General features: G+C 40.2%; 2 protein-coding genes across 7 annotated transcripts in view; one reads left to right on the top strand and one right to left on the bottom strand.

Moving 5' to 3' along the window:
* The window catches only part of cacna2d4a (calcium channel, voltage-dependent, alpha 2/delta subunit 4a), a 91812-nt gene that overhangs the window by 43732 nt on the left and 28179 nt on the right, over nucleotides 1-19901 (bottom strand). The gene's annotated exons all lie outside the window — the stretch shown is intronic.
* lrtm2a (leucine-rich repeats and transmembrane domains 2a) lies at nucleotides 577-19704 on the top strand. The gene is made up of 7 exons (XM_061959439.2): nucleotides 577-1114; nucleotides 4936-5078; nucleotides 14206-14426; nucleotides 15392-15517; nucleotides 15604-15692; nucleotides 15755-15912; nucleotides 17582-19704. Exons 2-7 carry the CDS (start codon nucleotides 5030-5032, stop codon nucleotides 18061-18063), a joined length of 1125 nt encoding a protein of 374 aa, XP_061815423.1. The 5' UTR covers nucleotides 577-1114; nucleotides 4936-5029; the 3' UTR covers nucleotides 18064-19704.

The raw sequence follows: 19901 nt of genomic DNA, 5'->3' as shown, positions 1-19901 counted from the left end.
TACCACTGTGCTGCCTATATATACTTTCTCCGGAAAATATATCGAGATATATATCGAGTTTAAGTAAAAATATATGGAGATATACTTTTCCATCCATATCGCCCAGCCCTAAGTCTACCCCGGGGCAGCTGTGGCAATAAATGTAGCTTACAAACATCATTGTGAATGTGAATGAATGAATGAATGAATGAATAATGGGTTCTCAGTTCTCTGTAAAGCGTGTTGAGTGTCTAGAAAAGCACTATATAAACCTAACCCATTATTATTATTATTATTGGGCGTAATAAGTAAGTAAGTAACATGCGGCGCACACACGCACACACACACACTCACTCACACACACACACACACACGCACGCACGCACGCACGCGCAAGCCAGCATTACGACAGCTGCCAAAGGCAATAGAATGAAAATAATGGGAGACGTGAGCGGGAGGGGGAAAAAAACGGATGGAAGAGAAAAGCCCATGTGACCATGAGAGGGAGATTCTCATCTTGGCTGGAATCAGCTGATGACACCCACCCCCCACCTCCTCCCCCATTGTGCCCCTCCCTCCCTCCCTTCATGCCACTTTATCTTTATCTCCACTTTCTCTGTCCGTGTCCAAGCATTCCACCTCCTCATCCTCTCTTGTGTCACAGTGAGAGAGCTGAGGGGCAGACAGAGGCGCCGTACACACTCGCGCTACTATATTTAACACACACACACACACACACACACACACACACACACACACACACACACACACACACACACACACACACACATCCTCGTACGTGTGCAGGAACCACAAAGCAGGAGCGTGACGCCAGCACCTTCTCTCTCAGACGGAGGACGGCGTTGGACGTCTCATTCAAACAAGGATCGGGCAGGAAGACGCGGATTAACCATCTCCATCCCTTCTTAGATCCTCTCTTCCCTCCACAATCCCTCATAGTGCTCCTCCAAATGCAAACAGGGGATTGTTTCTATACATAAAGAAGGATTATTCTTATTTTCCCTGCAGGATTTTTTTCACGTATGGATTCTCCTTTTCCTATGATTGCTTAAATTGTACGGATATTTTTGGGGACGGGATGTCGCTGTGAGGCTCTGAAATATTTAGTCAAGAGGTGAGTCGCACTCGTCGTTTAATATTTATACTGTACATTATGTCTGCTGATTTATTGCAGGGATGCCTTTAAATTGGATATGTTTACTATTTTTTCATTGGCTGGTACTTAGAAGAGATTTCTTTGTCATCATAAAGGTTCATTTTATACTTATTTGCATGCATAGTTTAATAATTGAGTGAAAACCTTTCATTGTAATAACAATAACAATGCTCAGTTGGGGAATCATTTACCAATACAGTACGTAGCAAAAAATTACATTTGCTGTGCGATTTAAATATCTAATGAGCAAAGGCACTTGTGGTGTTTTTTTTATTTATATTGTATACCCTTAAATGAAGCTAAATAAACACCACCACTCAAATAAAAAAGAAAAAAACAACAACCGAGATTGTTTATTATGCAATGTCATGGTCTAAAAATAATTTGCTTGGTGAACAGTAAAGTGTGCAGTTTTGGGATGTTTGTAATATTTTGCACCGTTAATTATAGATAAATAACGATCATACATCAAATAGCAAACCAAAACTTAGGTAAAACAAGTAAATTAAGTATATAAATGTTTATAGTGCAACTTAATTATTTACTTAGTGAAGGTAGAGTGTAGAATGTTTCTATTATTTTGTACGCTTCGATGTCGCTAAATAAATACCAGCCCTCAAATAGCAAAAAAAAAACTTTTTTTAAGATGTAATGTCATAACTACAAAGCAGAGGTAGGCTATGCAGTTTAAGAATGTTTCTAATATTTTGCACTCTCCAACAACTCTAACTAAATAGCAACAACAACAAAAAAAGTAAAGAAAAAAAATATGTTGCAACTTTATAATATACTTAGCGGAGATAGAGTACACAGTTTGGGAATGTTTTGATTATTTTGCAACCTCTAATGTAGTTAATAAACCCCCCACCTCAGATAATGACAATACATACAAACAAGATAATCGATTATGCAAATTCATACATGATCTACTTCGTGAAGATAGGGATTACAGTTTTAGAATATTTATAGTATGTTGTATGCTACAATGTAGCTAAACAAACACCAACCCCTAAACATAAAAAAAAAAAAGTATATTTTTAAAAAACGCAACTTTTAACCTCCAGAGCGGAGGTAGGGTGCAACGTTTTTAAATGTTTTTTGATTGTTTTTTGTCATAAAAAAAATACAATCATGTGTGCTTACGGACTGTATCCCTGCAGACTGTATATTGATCTATATTGATATATAATATAGGAGCCACAAATATTAATAACAGAAAGAAACAACCCTTTTGTACGGATGAGTGTAAATGGGGGAGGGAGGTTTTTTGGGTTGGTGCAGTAATTGTAAGTGTATCTTGTGTTTTTTATGTTGATTTAATAAAAAAATAAACTACATTTTTTTTCTTTTCTTTTTTTCTTGTGCGGCCCGGTACCAATCAATCCACGGACAGGTACCGGGCCGCGGCCCAGTGGTTGGGGACCACTGCTGTATATGACATATATGCTCTAAACACAACTACATGATTAAGTAATTAATAAAAACAATATAACATACATTCATAAACGTGGCTGCATATGAAAAAGTGCAATATATTTATCTGTACAGTAATCTATTTATTTATATCTGCACCTTGTTGCTCTTTTATCTTGCACTACAACAAGCTAATGCAACGAAAATATAGTTCTTATCTGTACTGTAAAGTTCAAATTTGAATGACAATAAAAGGAAGTCTTTAGTCTCTTAGTCTCTAACGATTAAAAATAGTAAACATTGCCTTCACTTTGTGTATTACATGATCCCGATGCTATGCATGCATGTGTACGTACGGACACCATACGAGTGTCATGGAGATAAATATGAGCGCATATTTTGGTTTCACATGCTTGTCAACGCACACATGTCAAGCTATCGCCATGTATTTAGTTGTCTGTGCAGTGTGTGTTGATGTGTGAGTGTCTCCTTCTGGCTAGAAAACCATATGAATAATTGATTCAGAGGACGCTCGGCTGCACCGCTCTGCTTTTGCTAGCAAGTTGCACAACTTTAACGCCCCTTGTACGCAGGTGGGACACGTTTTGGTGGCAAATGGGGCAGAAACTGTTCAAAGTGACTAGTCACGCTGTGTCATTAGAAGATGAAATACGAAATGAAATGTGCTCAATTAGACAAATGAAGGGCAAAGATGTGCTAATGTCTGACGCTTCTTACAGGTCAAAGGTGTTTGCGGCTCATTAGGCCTCAAGACGAATCGAATGAATTGCTTGCAACGAAACGTGTTGTGCATTTATGATATAGGAGGATGCTGACACTCTATAATGGTGTACTTCTACATCTATGCAGTAGGTTTTGAAACAGAGCCCAATATTATTCCAGTGTGACACCAAGGCTGTGCAAGACTGTGCAAGACTGTGCAAGGCTGTGCAAGACGCTAGTGCAAGACGCTGTGCAAGACGCTGTGCAAGACGCTAGTCCCAGTGTGGACAAGACTGGAAGCGAGTACAGCAAAGGAAAGAGAAGCCAGGGCGAGGAGTCATTTGACGCCAGGCTGACTTTGACTGGCAAGCATCAACACGTGTGGCCGCGAGCGAATGTGCACACGGGCACAGGTCAAATTGGTAAAAAAAGGCTTCTGAGAATAGCCTTGACGCCATGTCGAAAGCCAAGAGGTTTGAGAATGATCTGAGCGGCACTTTAAATGCATGTTTTCTAGTTTGGGTGCAAAACGGCTTTCGTGACCAACAAAATACACATGAAATCTGCCTTTCGAAAATAATAATTAGCGACCACAATAATAAACATAGATAAGGTCCAATCTAATACTATTTTTGAACAGTTTTAAATACGTCTAAGTGGTCCCACAATAGCGTGTTGGAAGTGTGTTGTGTAAAATCCAGCATTCAGCCTTACTGCACGGGACTTTTTGACCTGCGTGTCTGCAGCTTTAATGCTAATGAGCAATGTTTGTCCACAAGTGTGTGTCTCCAAAAAGTGCCAGTGTGCACATTTTTTGCATTTACACTGTAACTCCGCACTTGTCCAATGTAACAGACGTCCTAAATCACATACAACAATGTAACGTTAAAGCTTGGAACAGGAGAACACAAACATAATCAATACAAGCATAGCTAAGTCAGCTACATGGTAGCATTACATCCACATTTTAACAGCAACATCATGCTGGGTTAGCCTGGAAAAAACAAATGATCAGACTTAGTGACCCCCCCCCCCCCCCCAACTACAGCTGACCGAAGGATGATTGCCTACTCTTTGTTTTAAGATGTGTTGTGAAGCCTGAATAAAAATACAATTTAAATGAAAAACCGACAGTTCCAATCAAAAGTAGAGCAAACAAGTAACGAAGACAATCCATTTTTCTCATGCTCTCAGGCTCTCTGAACACATGTTACTGTTGATGAGTTTCTAGCTGTAAAAATGCATTGTGAGTACAACTCATAGGAGGCGCCATAAATCAGTCATACACAGTCATGACTGTATGCATTTCTAGGTATATTTGCTGTTTTTGTCTCTTCTTTATGATTGGTTATTGAGCTAATTCACATCCCTGACTTCTTAAAGAGCGGCTTCTCCTATTAATCCTTACAGGTACTTAAAATGCAAAATCCCACAATCACTCGACACACAAACCTCTGCCGTTTCACGAAAACGAGCCGCCAAGACAGAGAGAGCGAGACGGCTAATTGTTGCACTACAGCTGATGAGTGTTTTCAAGCAAGCGTCTTAATTGGGTTAGGATGACACTTAGCAAAATGCATACTGCACCCGTAAACTGGCGTTGCAGTTTTATCGCAACATTTTCTTTCTTTTTGGGTGTTTAGGTTCACAGTTGCCGCCCTTGTGGAGGCTGCAGGCATGGCCGCTTGACACCTGCTGCCACAACCACTGCCACTCTACCAGAGGAAGCTGTGCGTCATGGCCCCCCACAGACACCCACCCGGGGGCTTGGGGCCGTACGGACCCGGTAGGCAACGTTCGTTCTTGCTCTGATTGATCCCATCTATTATACTCCCAAGTGTACGCCTGGTGCGGCGCTCTGTTTTGACAGCTGCTAATGTTAGCGTGCTCGGAATACTTGCACGCACACACACACACATACACACACATGCACATGCACACACAGGATAAGGGCATTGAACATGCAGTGGCCACAAGCCAAATCCCTCCATGAAATGCCACATTATTCCACAGCATGTTTCAGTATGGATGCCAAACAGCAGGAAAACTAAGGCCTGAAGCTTCTATCCTTTCCTATCCTCTTCTTCCTCATTTATCCTATTTGCTTTAATGTATCATGCCAAAATGTGCATATGAAGTATACCACTGAGATGTTTAAAGTTGATTTGCTGTCCTTGCTGTTACTTTAATTATACTGTCGTATTGTTTACAAAATGGCAGACAAAACAGGTATTTCTCCTTTCCCAGCCTCTTCTTAAAAACAAATGCAATGGAATTAGCTTCAAAACACACTAGTGGAAAACGTGTATATTTAATGTTATTATTATTTTGTAGCTTTTTAAAAAACATTTAAATAATATAATTTTCAATGTTTATAATGCAAAAACCAATGCACAATTTTCCATCTATGGCTGCACCAAGTTTTCATCAGCTTTACTAGATTTTGCATGAAAAGTAGCCTAGTTAGTGGGAAAACATGCATATTTATCTTAACTTGGTAAATATATTTTAAAAACATATATAATATATGAAAATATATTTTACAAATATATTAAAGAAATATAAAAAATATATTTTAAAAATATATTCATAATAAATTTACAAATATTATAGTCTCTGGTTACGGTATATGCCCGATACTATTAATAATTGTGTTCGAGATTTGTTATGATTTTGTAATATTGCCATTCTTGTGGAGTGTAATACTTTGTGGGAACCCCTGATGCATACATTTGGGGCCTGTTCTATTAAGATCCCTAAAACAAGTACTAAATAGTGTGTGCAAAGAAGGGTCATCACGATTCCAATATTTTGGTGCCAGTACCAAAATGTATTTAGATACTTTTCAAAATAAAGAAGACCACAGAAAAAAATATTACTGGCTTTATTTGAACAGAAAATCTAATGATCCATTTAACATATGTTTCTCATTGCAATAACAATAATTTTAGATAATTATAGAATCATTTTGTCATAAAATAAGATAGTGAACTTTCAAGACAACTACTCTTTTTGTAGTAAGCAAACAAAGGCTCATAATATGGCTACTAATGTATGCAGTAACATATTGATGTTATTTCTCATGGTATTCTTTTGTTAAGACTATGAGAGGGCAAACGGTAGAAAATGTATTATTAATCTACTTGTTCATTTACTGTTAATACCTGCTTACTTTCTCTTTTAACATGTTCTACCTACACTTCTGTTAAAATTATATAAGCACTCTGTGATGATCCGTTGCCCTGATCATGTTTTATATTAGTTTAAGACTCCCTTAGTTCTGTTTTCAGCACTCCTGGGTTTGTGTTTTTTCTTGGTTGCCATAAGTGCTGATTATTTTCACCTGCCTCTGATTAGTGTTCGGGACGCTCACCTGCTCCCGAGAACTAATCAGAGACCTATTTATTCCTGCCTTTTGCCACACTCGGTCTGGCTATTTTGTTTGCTTTACGCAACAGTTACGTTCGTATTCCTTTTGATGCCTGTTCTAAGATTCACCATAGCTTCCGCACTATCGGCACGCTTTCCTGCATTTTTTTGTATTCCTGACTAATTTATGGACAATAAATAATTGTTCTACCTCCACGCTGATTCCGGAGTTCCATCCGCATCTTGGGGAAACGATCCGCGCATTAAAATGCGACCCGTCCGTAACACACTCATTTCTTTGTTGTTTGAATACTTTACATTAGTTTTAGGTGATACTACACATTTTGGTAACAATTCAATAACAAGTAGTTACAGGGTCATACATTGGTAATAATTAAAGTTCTCATATGTCCAGGGACTTATTTCCTGAGTTTATAAACAACAACAAAAATGACAAAAGATTTTTTGATAATAAAAAATATTGATCGATCGATCTAATCATTGTAGCATCGACTAGATACGGCTCCTTTACTTGGTATTGTTACAATCAATGTATGTATAGATCGTTTGTTTACAGTGACGACAGCTCAGCTTGCTTGCTGTTACGGGTTAGCTATTGTATCCTTCTACGGTGTGTATTGAAACATGTTGAGCTATTCCTCGTCCTGCAGGGATGATACTTGTAAGAAATGTACCTTATTTGTTGCAATGGAGGCGAGGATTAGTGATTTAGCAGTAGCTAAACCACTGTCGACTGCGGATGGACGTTAACCATTAGCTAGCTATGCTGTAAAGCACCGCTTGCAGAGCGGCGCAGCAGTGTTTTTAGCTTTACATTTATCGTTTGTTTTTAAGCCAAAATGCGTCTTCACAATGTGTCTGCTTGTAAGTACTCTGTACGCGTGCATTGCCGAACATGCGTAACGTCGCCACATGACGACGGCACACTGTAACTTCCTTAAAATATCTATAGTATCGGTATTTTTCAGAGGCATTATAGTACTGTTTTTAATTCATTAGTACCGCTATACCGTACAACCCTAGTGCAAAGTATAAAATTGTGTGTACTATTAGTGGATGTGTTGCAAGTACAATCGATAACAAGTACAAGAGTGGTGCAGACCGCCATATTTCAATGAGGATTTTTCTGTCTGTCACCATTGAGACACTCATTTATCACTCCCTCCAAGATTCTGTTTTCTAATATTATTCGCTTTTCAGGAAGTTGCAGCAAAAGTTGCAATATTTTGAGGTTTATTTTTTTTGATAACATTGAATTGACTTCTAATTTTATGAATTTGTTATCAATATTTTAAATGTTCCAAGTAACCTTAACCTCAAAAAGCAACAACAAATAGAAAACAAATACCGGTACTGTATTGATGTTTTATATGTTTTATACCACACAGACCTAAAAGGTTTTGATAGCAGAAAATGAGAATCTGTTCTTAAATGCCTTACTGTAGGTAAATAAAATGTTGAGAAATATATATATGCATGTGATGAGGCCAGTGTTTTGATGAATGTTTATTTACTACATTAAAAGGCTCAGTGCTGTAGACAGAAACAGGAAGTAGGTTTGAGCAATATATGCGGAAAGAAAACAATTGTGTTGCTTGCCAATAAATAGTTGATAGTTTTGATTAGACAGTTGATGTGCGCTTTTGAGCACTGCTAAGAGAGAAATTTGATTGTCCAAAATGTGCAGAGAAGTTGCATGCATTGGACAAATTAGCGAGGCTGTACATAATTTGCTTGAAGTAGTTGAATTTGCATGAATTGGCGCGATCACGACATCTCAAATTCCTGGAGTGCCTGATATAGATTCATTTCCATAGCATCATAAGATAGGATAAGATAGACTTTATTCATCCCACAATGGGGAAAGCATGTGGTTGCAGTGCAGATTTGTACATACAGTAAGAAAAGTAAAACGTAATGAAAAACTAAGAATATTGAATAATACATATTGCAGACTAACGATTGGATGTTGATAATATATCTCCTATATGAAAAAATTAACACCATTGAAAAAATGCCAGCAGGCACCAAAAATGAATTAATTGAATATGATACATGTGTTGACTTTTATTTCTGACAGTAGCAATATGTTGACATGCACACGGATGAAGGATACTCTTTGTCATTGCACCACCATAGCCTCCTTTTAAAGCCATTTATGCATAACTGCGCCAATTTCCAAACAATGCTAAATGATTACATTTGCATCTCGTTCTCCCAGTATTTCATAGATCAGGCCCAAAATGTTTATGATGCAGTCCTTTGTGCTTCATTAGTCCAAAATGCTAAAACATTTTAGGAATATCAACCGTCAACAGTGAGGAGACAATTGCTCTGTCAAAACTCCCTCCATTTAATATCCTTCATTGGCATGTGTGAATGATACCTGTGTTGTCCCTTTACTCCACCTCACTCCACTCATCGCGTAAAAATCCTCCCCTTAAATGAGGGATTCTCGTGCCAGCCGACATGCAGGAGAAGCCGAGAGAAAGCCTCTGAGCATCTCATCTCATCAAAAGGGCTCCAAAGAGTTCACCAATATGTTTAATCACTCTCGTGCTGAGTGCTCCGTGTCATCGCCTTCTTTTTGCTGGATGCTAACGAGGGAGTTTGGCAGACGGAGGAGATAAGAATGATGAATGTTTTAATCCTGGAGGATGAGAGGTCAAAGTTCAGCTAAAAGGCTGCTAAAACCTACTCCATGTTTACATTTTTGCCAAATGTAAACATGGAGCAGGTTTTAGCAGCGTTTCAGCAGAATTAATCCATTTCAGTCTGATTCCAGCGTCAACAAGTACTGTCAATACAGACTGTTTGCCATTTTGGGAACATTATGTACAAAATAAGAATATTCGGAAGTTCGTAGAAAATGTGGTCACCCTAATCGAGAAGATGTCCATTAGGATACATTGTGGTTCTCAACAGTCATGTTTTTCTCTTCTTGCTCCATGTTCTCAGCCTTCCAGCATCTTTGACTAATTTCTTTGCAGGAAATTCTTAAAAAGAGAAGATCGCTCCTGTCATATATAGAAAATCGTTGATATATTGACCATGTTCGCCTTTTGGTAAAGTAAAAATGTGAAAGTATGACCAAGCCTTATACTGACATCATATACAAAATAAAAAATACTAGTGAAGAAGTCTGCCAACTCCACTCCTTAGCTTTCCTAAAATGTCCCCCTGAAGAACAATTTAGCTAAATTGCTCCGGTCAAAACCCTTACACCTTGCCCTGGTGTGTGGCCTTGATGCCAAATGTGTTTGTGTACGTGCGTGTGTGTGTGTGTGTGTGTGTGTGTGTGTGTGTGTGTGTGTGTGTTCGAGTAAGCCATTATTCTGGAGGTCTGGCATGATGATGGGGGTTAAACAGAGGGGGGTATGTTTACGGCGGCGCCTTTCCCCTCGCTTGTCTTAAACATCACAGGCACCTTAGTTGCCATGGTGACACGGCGTTACCTTGTCAGGAGTTAAAATGATGTGATGGAGCAGCTACGACTTGATGTTAGAAATGTGTTTGCATGTGTTGTTTTATACCTTTCAAGTGAGTAGAAGAAATACTGTGAGACAAATGATCAATTATAGCCAGCATACTGTAAATCCATTTCATTTAGAACTTCAATTACGGTTGCTGTCTTGCCATATGACCACACTGTTATAAATCACAGTGCTGACAAGGAGCAAGTGATCGCCGAGCTGACCTTTAACCTCAGCTAACGCTACATACTGAGTCTTTTTACAAAATAAGAAAACAAAAATAAGATTAGGAATAGCAACAAAACCAACAAAACAACTAAGACAGGAACAATAACAGGAACAGAAACAAAAATATAAGTAAGAACAAGATAAGCTACATCCGGAACAGGAATTGAAACAAGAACAAAAAGACTAATAGGAATCCAAAGAGGAACAGGAACAGAAATATGAACGGCAACATTAACAAAAACAAGTTCAGAAACAGCAACAATAACAACAGAAGAAGAACAGGAATACGAATATGAACAGAGACATTTAAAATAGGAACAAGAATAGGAACAAGAACAACTAAAATAGGAACAAGAATAGGAACAAAAACAACTAAAATAGGAAGAAGAACGACAAGAACAGTAACAATAACAGGAATAGAAACAACCAGAATGAGAAACCGGAATAGGAAACAAGAACAAGAAGACTAACAGGAACAGAAATAGGAACTGAGGCAAAGGAAAAAGAAGAACACAAATGACAATGGGAACAAAAACAGGAAAAGAAACAAGAACAGAAAGAAATAACAGAAGAAAAATACGAAGTAGAACAGAAACAGGAAGACTTATAGGAACAAAAAGCACTTGAACAGGAACAAGAATAGGAACAAGAACAACTAAAACAGGATTAAAAACAAGAATACTAACAGTACCAGAAAAAAAAAGCAATAGGAACAAGCACAGGAAGAGGATTGTTGGGAGATGAAAGAGTTAAGATTATTGGACAGCTGGCGAGGATCGAAATCAGATAGTTTGACCAGGAAAGAGAAACGTCCGTGGCGATGACATCATAGTTCGGGTCCGGTGTCACGGGTGGGGGGGGGGTATATTAAATGTCAGACAGCTGATGCCACAAAGTGCGTTGTCAAGGCGACGCTGGCCAAACATTCCAGTGTTTACGAGACAATTTAATAGCAGAAATTAAGAAAGGATCAATGAACTAATTAATCTTTTTTCATTTCCCAGCATGGCATCAGGCTGCATGTTGTCCTCTTTGGTTTCTCTGCAAGGTTCAGCAAAGCAAGAGGATTTGCCGCAGCTAAAATAAGCTAACAAACCTCCTCCTCTTCCTCCTCCTCCTTCATGAGAGCATGCTTAAAGCTCTCATAAATGTTGAAAGTTTTGGAGGGAGAGTGGGAGAGAGAACACGAGGAGGTGAGGCGAGGGACGGAAGGAGAAGAGACACCATTCGTGCACAGACTATGACAACTTGACGCTTTACAATACCATGAAAGTTCCAACCTAAACACCAACACTTGCGTAACTTCTACCTCCGACTGTCAGCTTTATTCTCGCCTCTAACCTGTGACGGCTAATTCTAAGCCAATGTTCCACCAAATCCTTCACAAAATGAGCTTCTGCAATGAACTCGAAAAGGATTTTACACATATTCTCTCCTGTCGTTCCGTTTATCAAGAGAAGTGAGTCATTTCTTGGCAGGGTGGGATTTTGGCGTTCACGGTTCACGGTCAGGTTGTGTCTGTCGGCCCCCCAAAAAAGAAGTGCATCTGAGGACAAGATGCTAACTCCAGACATTTATCTATCATGTATGATCATCGCATCACATCGCTAAAGTGCATCCGACGACTGACGCAGAACATGATGGATGTGGAACTGCTGACATTAAGAAGAAACAAACATGGTTGTAGAGGCCACGATGTAATGCAAGCAGGGTTGCACCTATACCGTGGCCCTAAGCAGAATTTGTTTTGAAGGGCCCCCCATTAAAACATTTTTTTACACTTTATTTATGTAAAACAATTGTTTTACTTTTTTTGCTTTTATGTAGCTGTAATTCATGGGTCATACAGTATATGGTTTACATAATACATAATACATTAATATGCAAAACTTCCTGCCACATCTTAGACCAAGTATTGAATCCAGTATGTCTGCCTTACAAGACCAGCTCTAATGCTGCGTGTCACAGGGAATAGTCGGAAGATTTAGGGAAATTTGCCATATTTCTATCCACTGACGGAGCAGGAATATCGCAATATTGCAACAATATTTCATATGAAGCGCGCTGTCATTCATTAATTGACATTCCCCATGTGCTTCTTCATGTGGGACACTAACCACAGCACATGATTTGCGTTTATGGATGGGCGCCCATGAATACAAAGCACATCTCACCTACTCAGTGGCCTAGTGGTTAGAGTGTCCGCCCTGAGATAGGTAGGTTGTGAGTTCAAACCCCGGCCGAGTCATACCAAAGACTATAAAAATGGGACCCATTACCTCCCTGCTTGGCACTCAGCATCAAGGGTTGGAATTGGGGGTTAAATCACCAAAAATGATTCCCGGGCGTGGCACCGCTGCTGCCCACTGCTCCCCTCACCTCCCAGGAGGTGAACAAGGGGATGGGTCAAATGCAGAGGACAAATTTCACCACACCTAGTGTGTGTGTGACAATCATTGGTACTTTAACTTTATCTTCTAGATCTGGAATGCCACATTTTCAGAAAGCTGAGGACTGGAGGCTGAAACATTCACTAATAATTTTATTTTGTGTAATGTTTACCAAATGTCGAACATCATCAATAAAATTGGTACACTTTAAGGAGTCTTATTGTGCAAACCCAACTTTTCTAACCTGATGGTACTTGTTTTGTGTATTTGGGATCCCCATATGTCCCAAAAAGGTGAATACAAACAATAAAGACATTGTGGAGATATCTATGAACAATTCTTCCAAACTTGCTCCAAATGAGCTGTTTGAAATTGTAGACTTCAGTGACGTTTTTCCTTCATTACGACAGCGGATATCGACACATATAATAGAAGAGCTTTGCGCGAGTCCACCATCCAATTGTAGTCCAAAGTTGTAGTCAAAAAGTTCCTTATTTTTCTGTATTCTTTTGTTTTTGGGCAGACCTGCTCGTAAATGCACATACAGTACATGCTAAAATCCTCTCTTGTTGCCATTTCTAATACAAAGTAGCATACAGTTCTAACCTAAAAATCGGTCATTAGAGTCCAGTTAGAAGCGCTAAAACTACAACATGGCTGACAGGGTAGAGACCTAGTTGAAATGGGGGTGGCCTGGAGGCAGGTAAATAAGACTGCCAACAAAACAGCGCATTCTGAAGAGACAGTCGGAAAGCGACTTGAAGATGGTCAGTAAAACAATGAAAATACAGCTTTACGACTTTAGTCATAATTTCTGCACTTAAGAAACTTCTCTGTGACTTTAGCTCCAGACTTCTTCTGTTAGTTTGATATTGTAATTACTGCCACAAGTGGTGAAAAAGTGTATTACAACTGATTACTGCTGTGGCCCATACAGACCATAGCTGAGAAACAGATATTTTTTGGCACTATAGGGCACTTGCAGCACAATATTTGGCCCCGACTCTATAGTTAAGAAACACTGTTGTTGATGTGGATGACAGCATTAGGATTGGTCATAATTAATCTTAGGGGACAGCATTTTTCTCCGAGTTGAACTCTTAGCAATACATTATTGATCCATATAGATTAAAAAGGAGCTCTGGCGTACTGAGAAAAGCTCATTCGCCTTGCAGATGATGCAACTGATTAATTCTGCCGCCGGGTGGAATTTAAAAGTGTTATGTAGGGTGTCTGGAGTGGGTTTTTTTCATATCACACTTTGTGAGCACGCGACATATGCACACAACACACACGCATTGGCTGATAAGACTGGGTGGAAACAAAAGCAAAACGAGTCATTAAGAGAACGCAGACTGAGGCATAAAGAATAAAAAATACAATCTAAGACGCACTTTGCTTACTTTTAATCTTGCATTCTTTCCCCCCCCAGCTTTCCTCTGCCTGCTGGTGGCGCTCTTCCAGCCAGCCATCCTCTGCCCTGCCCCCTGCATGTGCCCCTCAGAAGGCCTGCTGGTGGACTGTGGGGGTCGAGGCCTCACCTCCCTGCCTCCCTTGCACCTCCTGCCTCCAGGGAGTCGTTTCTTCTCGCTGGCCAACAACAAGCTAGCCTCACTGGGAGCTTCCGCCCTCGTTAACCTCTCTTCTCTGGAGGTCGGTATCCTCAGTTTTCATTCAAACACTTTGTTTTTGCTGCACTGGACAAGAATAATGGATGGTTTGACAAATGTAGCAGAAACTGTTGTGGCTTCTGGTACAGTGGTATCATATTATGTGCAGCCAGCAGAGTGAAGTGAATTATATTTATATAGCGCTTTTTCTCTAGTGAATCAAAGCGCTTTACATAGTGAAACCCAATATCTAAGTTACATTTAAACCAGTGTGGGTGGCACTGGGAGCAGGTGGGTAAAGTGTCTTGCCCAAGGACACAACGGCAGTGACTAGGATGGCGGAAGTGGGGATTGAACCTGCAACCCTCAAGTTGCTGGCACGGCCGCTTTACCAACCGAGCTATACCGCCCCAGTGAGTGATTTGTGCCCATAAAAAAAAATCAACATTTCTTAGCAGAATCTATGCAATCAAACCACAAAATGCATGACTTGTCTAGCATTACTGAGCTGTCACTTTTTGCAGATCAAACACTTTTCATTATCGGTTTTTCCTCAAGGGAATCTTGTGGACACAAAAAGTAATGAAGTAGTATTGACGGAAGATCAAATCACTTACTCTGCAACTGATGTGATTGCCTTTTTACACAGAAAATTAAAAAGAGCTAAAACACATTATATCCGGTCTAGAACAGCGGTTCTGAAAATGTAAACACCAAGTAACACCACAAGACTATTTTGCTTTGCTTTGTTTCTGCTACCTGCGCCAACCGTCACTTGTTAGCTTCTGATTTATTATGTATTCGATTCCAGCCAATGTTCTGGTTTAGAAATTTGTATTTCTACATTATTTTGTGTGTATTTTATTAAAAAAAACAATATCCGGCCTTCATGAGTACCACTAGATGGAGCCCGAAAATCAATGTCCCATGTTCTAATAATCAATATTTGTAGGGTTCTAGCAATTTCCAGTACACGTGTGGCCCTTGTGTGTTGCATTGTGATCACAGGAGCTTGACCTCTCTAACAACTACCTTGATAATTTGCCGGCCGGATTATTCCGAGACATGATCAATCTGACCAAGCTGACCCTGCACAACAACTCTGTGACAGTAATGGACAGGGATCTCTTTCAGGTGAGTAGTACTACAGTGCATTTTTCTCCAGTGGGACGTAAAAGTAAGATGACTACAGAAAGAAATGTTCTGGGTGTGTTCTACAGGGTTTGGGGAGTCTGCAGAGTCTAGATCTATCACTAAATGGCCTGGCGTCTGTTCCTCTGGGGCTCCTGGATGAGCTGCAGAGTCTCAGGTAAACATTCAAAGTGAAATATGATCAGAATGTATTGACTTTGAGTACTAATGTCTTTGTAGGTGGTTGTCCCTGGCTGGAAACAGACTTCGGGGTTTGGAGAGGGCAGCGTTCGAGCCCCTGTCCCACCTCCAACACCTAGAACTGGGACACAATCCCTGGGAATGCGATTGCAACCTGCGAGATTTCAAACATTGGATGGAGTGGCTATTGTACCGAGGTGAGCGCTTAATTGAAATTGCGGGCAAGTGTGATTGGAAATCATCCCCGTCAGGGCGTGAATGCACATCTAATTTCCGTGGACTGGGTGTATGGCCCATGTCGCTACATCGGCTGAGCACAGCTGCTCTCTGTTCATGTGTATAAATTTGCATTCACCTCAGCGCGTCTGGCTCTGACTGCACCGCTAATGAAGCTGCCTCTCCTCGCCGCTCCATTATCCTCGCCGCTGCATTCCACTTTCCTCTGCATTTGCTCAGGCTGGTAACCTAACCTCCAGTCTTTTTCCGGCGAACAGGGGTAGCAAAGGTTACCCCTTACAAAGACAGTTCATCATTTTTACAATAGGTTTATTTTAAAAGTGAAAGTATAAAAGAGATGTTGAATTTATCTGCTAAAGCTACAGAAGACAACACACATCACTGCTAATGCTACATTCCGTTTGTACTGATTAGTGGGAATTTCCAAGTTTCAAGTTGGAAATTACAACTAGAACGTCCTCCAAGGTCAGATTTCCAACTCGGAAAGTCAGAGAGCCCTCACTCCCTGAATCAGCTCTCAAAGATGGCTGCTATGAGTGGAAACAATAAAAGAAGCTCCTGTAATATCCGTTTTAGCGCTATTTTGTTGCACTAAATCAGCCATATACTTATTGTTGGACGTATATATGGTGATGTTAGAGTAGTGTAAATGAACTTTTTCATGTGGTATATGCGTACTACAACGCAAACGATAGCGTTTTTGTGTTTTCTTTTCATTCACCTTGTTTACAGGTTGCAGAAGGAGTGCATGTTTGTTCAGACGTTTATTTTCAGACAAGCGCAAGAATAGCTATTGTGGAACGCTCATTACACCGCTGTGATGTAATTTCCAGCTGCGACGTTCAACTTCAGAGATTAAAAGAACACAGGATACTGTACGTAGCGTACAATCTTGGATGACTGAAGCTGCGTAATGGATGGGTCTTCCTAAATGACCGTTACCAAAAACATGCAGCCAAGGCAACAAAGGAGCCGCTTAAAAAGAAGCTCATTAAGAACGGCCAAGCCAGTTCTCAGACCTTAAACCCATAGAAAATCAGGAGGAAGCTGAAACTTTTGAGTTACCGAGCGTCAACCTTGAAACCTTCAGGATCTCCTGGTGTGCTTGCCAATCAGGGTTTTTTCCACCAAGTATTAAACTAGGTTTTGTTTAGCAATCAAATACAAATTGATTGTTTTAGGTTTTATTTCTGGATTTTCACTGGAATTCTCTGTTAATCTAGAAAAAAATGGACTGTTCGTGTCTTTGTAAGCGAATACGTAGCACATGGAGAGGGTTCAAGTCAATGGCCTTCTCACATGAATCAGGTTTTGTGACGACGACAATAAAGTCTATCCTCTGACCACAGTAGTCAGAGGAATCAGATATTAAGCAAAGCCTGTCATCTCATCTTAGTTGATCACATCTACTAGCACAGCACTTTTCTTGGAGGGAGTTTTTCCTTGCCTCTGTCGCCAAAGTGCTTTGATGAATGAGGAGATAACCGCTGTTGTGAATTGGCGCTGTATAAATAAAAGGCGCTAGCAAACGGAAGTGTGTGCTCAGTGATGTATGATTCATCCCATTGTGCTCCCTCCTCACTTTCTATCTGTCCTGCTTACTCTCAAATAATGTCCTCTCTCCTCCAGGCGGCAAGGTGGACGCAATGGAGTGCACGCTACCCAAAGATCTGCGGGGGCGAGACATCCGTGGCGTTCCCGTTGAAATGTTTGACTACTGCCTCCAGCTTGACGATGAGAATGGAGGAGGAGGAGGAGGAGGTGGTTCTCCCTGCAGCAGGAGCACCCTTAACCCCAGCAGTGTGCCACCACTTTCTGGTGGTGATGACTCCTCTACAAATTCAGGAGGTGGTGGAGAGGCCCCTGCGGATTGCGTGCGCGCCCGCTATCGGCCGGTGAGCGTGCGGCGCGCCATCGGTACCGTAGTGATTGCCGGCGTGGTGTGTGGCATTGTCTGCATCATGATGGTGGTGGCTGCTGCGTACGGGTGCATCTACGCCTCGCTCATGGCCAAATACCAGAGGGAGCTGAAGAAGAGGCAGCCGCTCATGGGGGACGGCGAGGGTGATGGGGACGACCGGGAGGAGAAGCAGATCTCCTCGGTGGCGTAGGGGAGACTCTAAGGGGGACAAATTGGCTAAAGGGCTCAAGGAGGAGAATCGGAAAGTCATCCTTTCATGTCTTCCTTTTCAAAACGTTTTCAACCAACCTGAGTTCTTCTCTTTCAAAGCCTGCATATATTTTTTAGCAGTCATCTCTCCTACTAGCCACCTTCTGATGCAGCACCGGAAACAACATGCTGGACATGGCAAGAATCTGATTTCCAACCTACTGTATCATCAGAGGTGGAAGATGGAGTTTTCAGGGACCAACATCCACATACACGATGAGCCCTCCTTTTGAACCTTTTCAAGCCTCCCAAATGCCCAAAAAAGGAGGCTTAAATGATGATGGCGTTAACAAAGTTACATTGAAGTATCTCACATGTTTACATTCGCACATGTCTGAAAAGGGGTAGGAAGAATCAGAGCTTCATTTAAGCTAATGAATCAACACATCTACTGCTTTGCCACAGACATGATGTCCAGATAATCCCATTTCAGCTTCTCTCTGGACCGTCTCAGGATATAAATTGACATAAAATTGAGGTATTTGTTATTTATCAATGGAAAAATGCTTTCAAACTGGGTCAAAAACTGTGTCTTTTTAGACCCATGGACGTAAAAGTCTCTTGCAAAGAACCATCAAATGACTTTCCAGCACTTTATCTCCCGAATTACCTTGTTTACCGTTCCTTCCCCTTCTTTTCTCAAACTTTTCAAAAGGTGTTAGAGCTAACAGGGGATTGATGCTGCTATTACCCCTTTTTCCATCCCTTTACCTCTCCATCCAACTTTTCATCTACAGTGTACAGCGGTACCTTGCCTTTTGTTAGTAATGTGTTCCAAAATGTCAGAATTGTAAAGAAACTGAATGCATTTTTGCCAAAACAAAAAATTGCATAATCAGTTTCAGACACCCAAAATATCCACTGAAAGCACCTTTTACAGAGAATAATTATGGTTGTATATGCATAAAACAATGTGCAATACATACAAATGATGCATGAAATCTATGAATGAACATTTAACAGGATTTCGTAGGCTTTTTTTGTGATTATTTTACCTAAAATGCCTGGATTTGCGGTAGCATTTTTAGAGAGTTACGATGTTTTGAAGATATTTTTTTTCAATAACATTGAATCAACTTGATATTTTTTTAATGTTCTATTAATGTTTTCAGTGTTGCTTGTAACCTTAACTTCGAAAAGCACAGGATTTCAACAAATATTGGGAAAAAAATACTGTATTGATGTTTTACTCATTGTATAGCACAGACTTAATAGTGGACATCCGGCAGTAAAATCACATACTCAGAGCTCATTGTGAAATTACTGTACTGTTTTAATTCATTATAACTAATAAATAGTAATAGATTATAATTACATATAGAAAAACCACCAAAGGCTTTCCTATAGTCCCCTGTCTGCTTTGTCTTCTACAAGTTGCAGACATTCTTCATGTATGTTTTACACTTCAAGCGCTTGCCCATCTTAAACATTAATTTATGTTCCAACACATTTAACCCTGCACGTCTAGAGCATTTGCGAACTGTTGAGAGCGATCTACAGCACTATTTTTGTTGTTGATAAATGAGAGATTTTCATCACAGTTCACACATATATATATATATATATATATATATATATATATATATATATATATATATATATATATATATTCTAGGAAATGAAGATACCTGTGTGTTGTTAAATGTTTATAACTATATTACCCAGAAAGCTTAGCACTGTAGACAGGAACAGGAAGTAGTTCTGAGCTCGCGGGAGGACGGCAATTGTGTCGTTTGATCAATAAAGAGTGGCAAAGTTGCAGGCATTGGACAAAGTTGC

Source organism: Nerophis lumbriciformis, linkage group LG05, assembly GCF_033978685.3.
Source record: "Nerophis lumbriciformis linkage group LG05, RoL_Nlum_v2.1, whole genome shotgun sequence".
Lineage (NCBI taxonomy): Eukaryota > Metazoa > Chordata > Actinopteri > Syngnathiformes > Syngnathidae > Nerophis > Nerophis lumbriciformis.
This window is presented reverse-complemented; position numbering and strand designations above follow the sequence as displayed.